Source organism: Scyliorhinus torazame, chromosome 7 (assembly GCF_047496885.1).
Source record: "Scyliorhinus torazame isolate Kashiwa2021f chromosome 7, sScyTor2.1, whole genome shotgun sequence".
In the NCBI taxonomy this organism is placed as follows: domain Eukaryota; kingdom Metazoa; phylum Chordata; class Chondrichthyes; order Carcharhiniformes; family Scyliorhinidae; genus Scyliorhinus; species Scyliorhinus torazame.
The window spans coordinates 195,959,920-195,970,220 of record NC_092713.1 but is presented as its reverse complement, the minus strand read 5'-3'; the positions used below and the strand labels follow the sequence as shown (position 1 = coordinate 195,970,220).

The 10,301-nt window shown below is 46.2% G+C and overlaps 1 protein-coding gene across 1 annotated transcript; it reads left to right on the top strand.

Moving 5' to 3' along the window:
- Nucleotides 1-471: 471 nt before the first annotated feature.
- Nucleotides 472-3,993, top strand: LOC140426768 (forkhead box protein I1-ema-like). Its single transcript, XM_072511923.1, has 2 exons — nt 472-1,189; nt 2,264-3,993. Exons 1-2 carry the CDS (start codon nt 625-627, stop codon nt 2,791-2,793), a joined length of 1,095 nt encoding a protein of 364 aa, XP_072368024.1. The 5' UTR covers nt 472-624; the 3' UTR covers nt 2,794-3,993.
- The last annotated feature ends 6,308 nt before the right edge of the window (nt 3,994-10,301 follow it).

Genomic DNA, 10,301 nt, shown 5'->3' with positions numbered 1-10,301 from the left:
TCCCTCATTTTCCCATTCAATAACTATATTACCCTGCAATATCTATAGTCACCTAGCCTAGGGTAAAACACTTTGCTAATTGGGAAGAGAAAATGAAGAGACTGTCAAGTTCAACAATTCAAATTCTGTCCTAAGGCTTCGGGGCGAGAACGTTATCCAATCTGAAGTTTACTGAGTTGTACCATTAAGTTTCTTTTTAAATATATGCAAGTACAATCAGGTAAAAGCAAATTCATTTCAAGTGGAGCTCTCCTTTCTCTCCTTTTTGATTTTTATTTGGAATGGGTTTGACTGAGCCTTGCGCAATTGATTACTGGGCAATTCTCAATTACAGAATGCTTCAGGCACTGTGTCCATGTTGACAGTGTAAATAAATCACTATTTTTTTTTTCTTCCCTACCCCCACTCTAAGTAACACTTCAGCTTGGAACTGACCAAACGCAGAGAGAAACTGAACCGTCAGCATTTTGACTGGGTGATGTCAGCACCAATCAATGCAGGCTGGGGGCAGAGCTTGTAATAGAGCCCTGAGAATACAGGTGTATAAGTAAGAGGTGCAAGGTGTAAGTGCTTTGACAGTTGCTTTGTCAGAGAGTCTACAGGTGATTCAGATCTGAGCAGATTATGAGTTCGTTCGATCTCCAGACACAGTCGCCCCCTCGATGCAGTCCTCAGTTCCCCAGCATCGGTCAAGAGCCACCAGAGATGAACATCTTCTGCGAGAACTTCTTCCACCAGCAGAATGCACAGAGGCCATCCAGCTATGACATTGAGGATTACAGCGCATCCAGCAACCCCTACCTCTGGTTAAACGGACCTTCCATGAACACCTCGTCATACCTTCCGGGCTCCAGCAGCAGCCCCTTTATCCCACAGTCCTACGGGATGCCACGGCAGTTCCTCCCCAACAGCAGTGGTTTGGGAGGCACGGACCTAGGCTGGCTCTCCATCCCCAACCAGGAGGAGCTGCTGAAGCTAGTGAGACCACCCTACTCCTACTCAGCCCTGATTGCAATGGCCATCCATGGCGCACCTGATAAGAGGCTGACCCTCAGTCAAATCTATCAGTATGTGGCTGACAACTTTCCCTTTTACAACAAGAGCAAGGCTGGATGGCAGAATTCCATCAGGCACAACCTTTCCCTCAACGACTGCTTTAAGAAAGTACCCAGAGATGAGGACGATCCAGGTAAATTGATTTTAAAATTGTTTTATGTCTCTCCCTCAAAGCCACATTCTTGATAGATATGTTCGTGCAACATTGGTCACATGTTCTGACGTTTATGGTTTAGCATATTTTACCGGCAGGGTTTGAAATATTGATTAAAGTTGCGAGAATGAGGCAACAACTGGGAGAGCAGAGGAGACTGCATTTATTGAACCCACATGACTGAAATGGTCATCGATACTTTAAAATGGCACCACACCCATCAATGTCACACCAAAGTCAGTGCTGTCCACTTGTCCAGCTTTCACCTCGCATTTTAATCGAGTGACAAAGGTGAAGGGCTGAAACCCGCAATCATAGAATCATAGAATTTACAGCGCTGAAGGAGGCCATTCGGCCCATCGAGTCTGCACCGGCCCGTGGAAAGATCACCCTACCCAAGCCCACACCTCCACCTTATCCCCATAACCCAGTAGCCCCACTTAACCTTTTTGGACATTAAGGGCAATTTAGCATGGCCAATCCACCTAACCCGCACGTCTTTGGACAATGCAGCACAAAGGCAAGGTTGGAGGGGGAAAAGGACAAAAAAATGAAGTTGGACCAGGAGTTTAGGTAACATCAAAGCTTTGGATTTAGTGATGATGTGGAGATGCCGGCGTTGGACTGGGGTGAGCACAGTAAGAAGCCTTACAAAACCAGGTTAAAGTCCAACAGGTTTGTTTCAAATCACCAGCTTTCGGAGCACTGCTCCTTCCTCAGGTGAATTGGATATAGTGGATAGTTGACTGTACATGGAAAGTGGAAGGGCCTGCTTCAGTTTTAGGTCTGGGAACTTTAGACAATGTAATTAACCTAGCATGGGGAAGCCATAGACAGAAAGAGGTTTAGAAGAAACAGTTTTGAGGGACACTAGTCATACTTGAATGGGTTAGACAATGAGCACAACACTCAGGGATGCTGAAATGTGAGTGAGACTTTCCAAAATTGGGAGTAGATTGCCCAACTTGTCGATGGGCTGACTCAGTTCACCGTCTCGCGTCATCTCACGTGTTTTTTTTTCTTTTCTCCTCCCCCTCAACCTACATATTCCAGGGAAAGGAAACTACTGGACACTGGATCCTAACTGTGAAAAAATGTTTGACAACGGAAACTTCCGGCGCAAGAGGAAGAGGAAGTCAGATCCCAATTCCGTGGCTGGCAGTGTTGGCACCGAGAAGTCAGACGATGGCAGTCACAAGGCGCCCCAGAGTCCAGGGATCCTGGACACCTCCTCCATTAGGACAGGAACCTCTCCGGAAAAGAAATCTTCTCCCTCCATCTCTGCCCCCTGCCTCAGCAACTTCATCTCCAGCATGTCGACTTACAACAACCCGACAGGAGGGAGGCAAGCTTCCCTTGGACTGGTCAATGACACCTCCCAGAGGATGGGACAGAATATGATGGGGTTTAGCTCATATTCGCCTTCCAGTAACATCCTGGGTCAGTCTGGGTCGGAGTGGTCTGACCCGGGAGCATCAAACCGTTATGGATATTCTTCGGTGCTAAACCAATTCAACAACCACTTCTACAACAGCATCAATGCAAACAGTCTGTTGTACTCCAGGGAAGGAACAGAGGTGTGAAAGGCAGATTCACTGAATGAAGGATCAATGTAAAAATTAAATAATTACTACAACAAAAAAAAATCCATTTGATGCTATGTAGTTTATTTATGAGAAAACATTTCATGAGCAATTATATTCCAGTATTTTAACTCTGCAACTGGAATAAAAGAAGTGTAGCACAACCTAAACCAAAGGCCTTGAGTCTTGGAGAAATGTAGGTGTATATCATGGAGATGCAGGACCTTGAATAAAGTTTGAAGCCATTAATTTGCATTAACTCTAAATTTCTAATGCTAACGGATCCTATTAATCCTTAATGGAAAAACAGATCCTTTTTCAAATGACCAGGCCCACAATATTTAAACAGAGCAAATCAGTATCAGAGATTTAAAAGCCATAGGTAGGGATGCGATGGAGGGCTACATTGCTCAGGACTGAGTTAAGGGCCTCCCGTGCCCATCGAGGCAGAGTTCAGACACCACTTTAATTAAATATACTCTGAGCCCAATTCCCCACAAGGCTGTTTCATTTTGGGCCTCGGACAAGCAGGAGCTTCTGGAGGCATTGGGCACCTCTGTGATCAAACACGTGCTAGTACTTAAGGATAGCCAGACAGAGTACAATCTGTAGCAAACAAAATACTCTTTCAAAAGCCACCTTCAATGGGCCTTTGCCTCCTGAGCTAGGAAAGGATAAAACTCATCTTATTGCCTCCGACTACTAGCCAGTAATTACTGTGTCCGTTGGAAAGCTCGTGACATTTGGCCAAGGATCAGGAGGAGGCTTCACTGTGATGATCCTAGCTCCCCATGTTTGCAATGAACAAGAAGGGTGGCAAACGCCTGTCATAATACAATACAGGTGTTCAGAGGAAGGGAGTAGCAAATTGGTAAAGATCCAGAAACATCAATAATTTTATGTACACATTTCAGTCCTGATGTTGCTAATCTCAGTGTAGTTACTTAAACAAGTGGGTTATGGACAGTGTAATATTGAGTGTTTTAGGCTTTCTGGAGTGTGTTAAATATGTGTGACTGTGAAATGGCACTTGGTTGTTCGTAATTTTAATTAATTGTTCACTCTTTTCAGCAAACTTGTTATTGTGTCTGATTGCGGTTTGTAATTTGTACATTTTTCTTACATTCATTTTTATGCTTTGTAAAATATTACCTCAAAGGAGAAAGGGAAATCATTTACAATAAAATATTTTATAAGGGAGTTGCTTTCTTTCTCAGTCTTGTTAATACAATTGAAGGAAAGTTCTTCTTCCGAAATGTCATAAACAGTTTCCCCACCAACTTTGTGGACACTGAACCAAGGGGTATTGGTGCTGCGAATGGAGCATGTCCTGCTGCAGGTGCCTCATGTCAGCATCAAGCACTTTCAAACCAGTTCCTGTACAGCAAGGTACAGGGTTCAGCTCCCTCTGCACTACTCCAGAAAACACTCTCAGGGAAAGTACATAAAGCAGGAGGCCACTCAGCCCCTCGAGCCTGCTCACCATTTAATAAGATCATGGTTAGAATCATAGAATCAGAGAACCCGTACAGTGCAGAAGGAGGCCATTCGGCCCATTGTGTCTGCACCGACACTCTGAAAGAGCACCCCAACCTAAGCCCAATCCCCACCCTATCCCTGGAACCCCATCTCGGGAGAATTTAGCATATCCAATCCACCTAACCTGCACATCTTTGGATTGTGGGAGGAAACCGGAGCAGCCAGAGGAAACCCACGCAGACACGTGGAGAAGGTGCAAACTCCACACAGACAGATCTGATTGTAATCTCAAATCCAGATTCCTTCCTACCCCCGATAAACTCCCCCCCCCCCCCTCCCCCCGTTGTTCATCAAGAATCTATCCAGCTCAGCCTTAAAAATATTTAACATTCTGCTTCCATTGCCCATTGAGGAAGAGTTCAAGAGACGTACAACATTCTGAGAGAAAATATTTCTCCTCATCCGTGTTTTAGATGAGTGGCCCCTTGTTTGTAACAGTGACCCCCTCTAGTTCTAGATTCTCCCACTAAAGGAAACATCTTCACCACATCCACCCTGTCAACACCCCTCAGGATCTTCATGGTTTCAATCAAGTCACATCCTACTCTTCTAAACTCCAGTGGATGCAAACCTAACCTGTCTAACCTTTCCTCATAAGTAACCCGCCTATTCTTGGTATTAGGCTAGTAAACCGTCTCTGAACTGTTTCTAACGCATTTATATCTTTCCTTGGATTATGTGATCGAACTGCACAATACTCCAGACATGCAACTATTATAGAAGGTGAAGCACATTTTAACACCCCCAGAGCAGACACACTACAGTTTAGATACTGAATAAAGCTGGCTCTAAAGTGTCACAATAAACACTCCTAAGGCAGCTACAGCATGGGTTAGATACTGAGTAAGGATACACTGTCTACAGCGGCATGGTAGCACAGTGGTTAGCACTGTTGCTTCACAGCTCCAGAGACCCAGGTTCGATTCCCGGCTTGGGTCACTGTCTGAGTAGAGTCTGCACAGTCTCCCCGTGACTGCGTGGGTTTCCTCCGGGTGCTCGGGTTTCCTCTCACAAGTCCCAAAAGACATGCTTGTTCGGTGAATTGGACATTCTGAATTCTCCATCAGTGTACCCGAACAGGCGCCGGAGTGTGGCGACAAGGGGATTTTCACGTTGTGGTGTTAATTAATGTAAACCTGCTTGTGACACTAATAAAGTTTATTAGATTTTTACACTCTCCTGTTGAAGAAAGAAGCGCTGTCATTTCTTTAGCACCGTCATGCCAACTGGATTGCTTGACAGCCAATGAAGCAGTTTTGTCGCTATGCAAGAATTTGGAGCGGGATTCTCCATTGGCTGAAGCCGAAATCGGGAAACGCGATTGGGTGGAGAATAGGTTCCGACGCCAAAATCGCGGTGGGCGCCGATTTGACGGAAAATCGCAATTCCCCATCACCTCGATAGTGGTATCAATGCGTTCTGGAACGCAATTACAGTAGACACAGTTTGCATATCATTAGTGGGTCTCACCCGGTATTCTCTGGGGCCTCCGCGATGCTCTGCCTCCAATGGTCCGAGTTCACTTGTGTTTATAAATTTCGTGAAACCAGCGTCGTGGCTGCTGAGGGAGAAAGAGGGGGTACAGAAAGTGTCCAGAATCGCCATAGTTTCTGATAGTTGTGCCGTTGGCCAGGGGGCTTCTGCCAGGGCTGGGAGGATTAGTGGGGGGTGGCCAGAAGGTGGGTTGTGGTGTCAGGGTGGATGGGCATAGAACACCATTGCCGCAGCCAGAAAGGCAGCCATGCAGCCGCGCATGCCACTGACAGCTAATTGGGAATTTAGAGCCATTGGTCATATGGGTATCCCCCCAGACCACCCCCAGGTGCCCTCTGCCCCAGCTGACCCATCAACTGTATGGGCGCACTCCAGCACAACCAGTGCCATCTTGTTGGCTGGGATGAGTGTGTGGGGTGTGTAATGTATATGTGCGGCTGCAGTTTGTCCGCCTTCCGAGTGTCAAACATGGACCCGGCGAATCCCGCACCGTTTTTCATTGGAATCGATTGTGTTCCACGTGGCGCTGGTGCTTGACTCTCTCCAGTTGCTGAATCGATTCAGGTTCGCCTCCAGTTTTGCTTTCATGAATGTCCACGAGTCCTGCTCCAGCGTCAACCATCTCAGGAACGGCGAATCTTGCCCATGGCATCGAAACAAGCTCCAACAAACAATAATGTGATGAAAATGACCAGATAATCTGACTTTCTAATTTTGATCGAGGAGCAAATGTTAGTCACAATATTGGGCAAAGTTTCACGGTTCTTAGAAATAGTGCCGTGGGACCTCTAATGTATGTGTAAGAGGGTAGACAGGGCCTTGGTTTAATATCTCATCCAAAAGACTGAGCACTCCCAGATAGTTGTACAAAGTAAAGATCACTGGAATCTGCTCCCACATCATACCCCTGCCCCATTGTAAATTATTCCAATCCTCAATCAGCTAATCTTGTTTGTTATTCAAATAGTGTTGAGTTGAATTTTAGCTACTTCCATGTCCCGTGACCATCTTCACAAGGAACTCGATAGAACTATGGGAACTCGTTTCATTTGAAATACTTAAGAACGGCATAAAATCAACACTCTAATCTCATATACCAGTGTACATCTAGGGCGGGATTCTTCGGTCCCCCAGCCACAACTTTCTCAACGACGTAACGTTCGCTGGTGGTGGGATTCTCTCTTCCCACCACTTGTCAATGGGAATTCCCAATGAAGCCACCCTATGCCGCCAGGAAACCCATTGGTGGGGGTGCACTGACAACAGGAAAAGTGGATCCCAACGGTAGGAACATTTTGGCTGTAAATGGCATCTTGGGCATAAAATTCCACCCATGCAACTTGGAAAACGCGATTCTCGCCAGCTACTTCTCTCACACTCTGATTTTTCCCTCCTTTTTAATCTTTTCATCATCCTTTTTTTTTTAATATTCTGTCCAATCGTCTGACTTGTCACCCATCCTTGTGCAATTATCTGTTTTTTCTTTAGGTTTGATACGATATTTAACATTTTTAGTTAACCACGGATAATGGATCCTCTCCTTGGAATTTTTCTTTTTCGTTGGAAAGTATCTATTCTGCACATTCTGAAATATCCTCTGAAATGTCTGCCTCTGCATCTCTATTAACTTATCCCTTAACCTAAATTGTTTGTTAACTTTATCTTGAACGGCTTTCATTTCCTCATAGTTGCCCTTATTTAAGTTTAAAATATTAGTCTCAGACCCACTCTTCCCTCCCTCAATCTGAATGTAAAATTCAATCATATTATGATCACAGCAACCTAGTGCTACACATGAGATCATTAATTAATCCTCTCTCATTGCGTAATACCAAGTATAGTCTGCTCTCCGGTGGCTCCAAAACATGCTGTTCTAAGACATTATCCCCCAAATATTCTATGATTTCATCATCGATGTTAACTTTGCATGTCTTATTATTCCAGTCTGTATGCAGATAAATCCTCCATGATAATTGCCTTACCTTTCTGATAAGCTCCTACTATTTCTTCTTTGATACCTTGCCCAACTATTTTTTTACTGTTAGCGGGCTGTACATCACTCCCACAAGTGACTTTTTCCTTTATCATTCCTCATCTCTACCCAAACCATGGGTGTGATCAAACAGCCACATCGCGCCCGACCTGGTGACGCGATGAGGCCGTTAAATCCTGTGAGAGCCCTCTTGAGAGATTTGCGATGCTCGGAGCGCCTTGTGAAATCTAACGAGATCTTGTGAGACGTCGTGATCTGGACCTCACACTCGCTGGGCAAGGTCCAGATAAACATATTTAAGTGAGCCTTTAGGTTCATATAAATATGTCGGAACTCAATTCTCCCAAGGCCTTGGAACGAACGCATGCACCGAGGCGACCTTGCCATGGTGCTGTTTAGCACTGGCCTACACAATGTGGATCAGGCATAACGCACCTAGTGGGGTCTCCCAGGCCATCAGAGGCCTCTGGGTGGTTGGGCTCTGGGCAGGGTAGGACCCTGGCACTCCCACTGGAACCCAAGCACCTTAGCACTGCTACACAGGCACCCTGGCAGTGCCACCCTGGCCTGGGTGCCTGGATGCCACTGCCAGGCTGGCAGGAGCACTGCCTGGGTGCCATGCTGCAGTGCCAAGGTGTCCAGGTTGCCTGTGCCAGGGACTGGGCCTGGGGTACCCTTCCCTTAAGAGGGGGGTGAGGGGGGGCTAGAGGACCCCTTAAGAGGTGTGTTGGGAAGGTGGGAGGGTCCAGAGGCCATGGTGGGGTGTCGGAGGGGGTCAAGAGATCGGGACGGCATGTTAAAATGGGGCACCGGTCTCTTGAAGTTAAGTACGGCCTTGACGGGGCTTTCCTGGCTAAGGCCACAATAAACAAGAGTCCTGTTTGATAGCATAATAATAATCTTTATCAGTGTCACAAGTAGGCCTCCATTGACACTGCAATGAAGTTACTTTGAAAATCCTCTAGTCGCTACACTCCGGTGCCTGCTCGGGTGCACTGAGGGAGAATTCAGAATGTCCAATTCACCTCACAAGCATGTCTTGCTGCATGGCCGAGAAAGACCCTGCTATATGCGCCCAAGACGGACTCGGTTTTTTTACATGTTAAATCGCACCCCATGTTCTGTCTGTTAGCCAGGATCTCATTCAAGCTCATTTCATAGGAATTGCATTTCATAGAATTTACAGTGCAGAAGGAGGCCATTCGGCCCATCGAGTCTGCACCGGCTCTTGGAGAAGAGCACCCTACCCAAGGTCAACACCTCCACACCCTATCCCCATAACCCAGCAACCCCACCCAACACTAAGGGCAATTTTGGACATTAAGGGCAATTTATCATGGCCAATCCACCTAACCTGCACATCTTTGGACTGTGGGAGGAAACCGGAGCACCCGGAGGAAACCCACGCACACACGGGGAGGATGTGCAGACTCCGCACAGACAGTGACCCAAGCCGGAATCGAAACTGGGACCCTGGAGCTGTGAAGCAATTGTGCTATCCACTATGCTACTGTGCTGCCCATACAGATCATATTAGATGCACTGTACCAGGATGCACCTGTATCACAGATGCCCTCGCTGTTTTGGGAAGAACAAAGCAAGAATATGGCTATAATCTGCATTTGTTGATGCAAGTGGTACATATTGAAGGATAGTGTTCAAAAGTCTGAAATGTGACATCAACGTGCAGCAGATCAGTTTCTTCAGTCCTAGAAAGCAATATATTAGCAGCTGTGAGCAATGCTTACAATACAAACAGTAGCAGGAGATGTTACAGACTGATGGAGGTGAGCGCAATAGCTTTGACTCTTTCAGGTCATTACATTTTTTACTGGCTTAATGCTTTGCAAACAAAGACTTCTTATACTCACTCTTGCATTTCTTTTTAAACCATATAAAAATGGTCCTGGGCACAGCTCTTAGCACAAGTCATTAGGTTACAGCAGAACCAACTTCCGCACAAAGCATGGCACAGAATTGTTTAAACCAGTCTGACTGATATTAGTACAAAGAGGGTGATGGACCAGTCGGAACGAGTGACAAAGTGAGTGACAATGCTCAGTGCTTGATGATTTATGCTAAACATTGTTTGTGGGGAATTGGGAATGGAATACTCAGCGAAGATCCCTCAATTTTAACAGATGGCAAATCATTCTGGCCTCAACATTGTGAAACCTGGGAGATTTGAAGTGCCACAGTCAGTCCGTTGCCCAAAACTGGCAGGAGCAGTGGCAGCTGGCAGAATGGCAAGTGGAAGGACGATATCGTGGGCTGGAGCCCACCTCTAGAGATTAGCCAAGGCATTCAGTTAAGTCAAGATGAGTGACTGGGAAGTTCTTGTTTATTGTCCAGGGGAGAAGAGAAGCCGATGATGTGTGGGGAGGTCATTGGTGGTCCGGGGGCAGGAGGGGCTGGCTTGCTTTGTTGGACCACTCTGGGGCTGCAGTCCTACTCATCTTGGCACCACAAAGGAAGTCAAAAG

Excerpts from the sequence above, each read along its gene's own strand:
- LOC140426768 (XM_072511923.1), top strand. The coding sequence starts at position 625 with ATGAGTTCGTTCGATCTCCAGACACAGTCGCCCCCTCGATGCAGTCCT. Across the intron at positions 1,190-2,263 it reads CAGAGATGAGGACGATCCAG|GGAAAGGAAACTACTGGACA; the intron begins GTAAATTGATTT and ends TACATATTCCAG.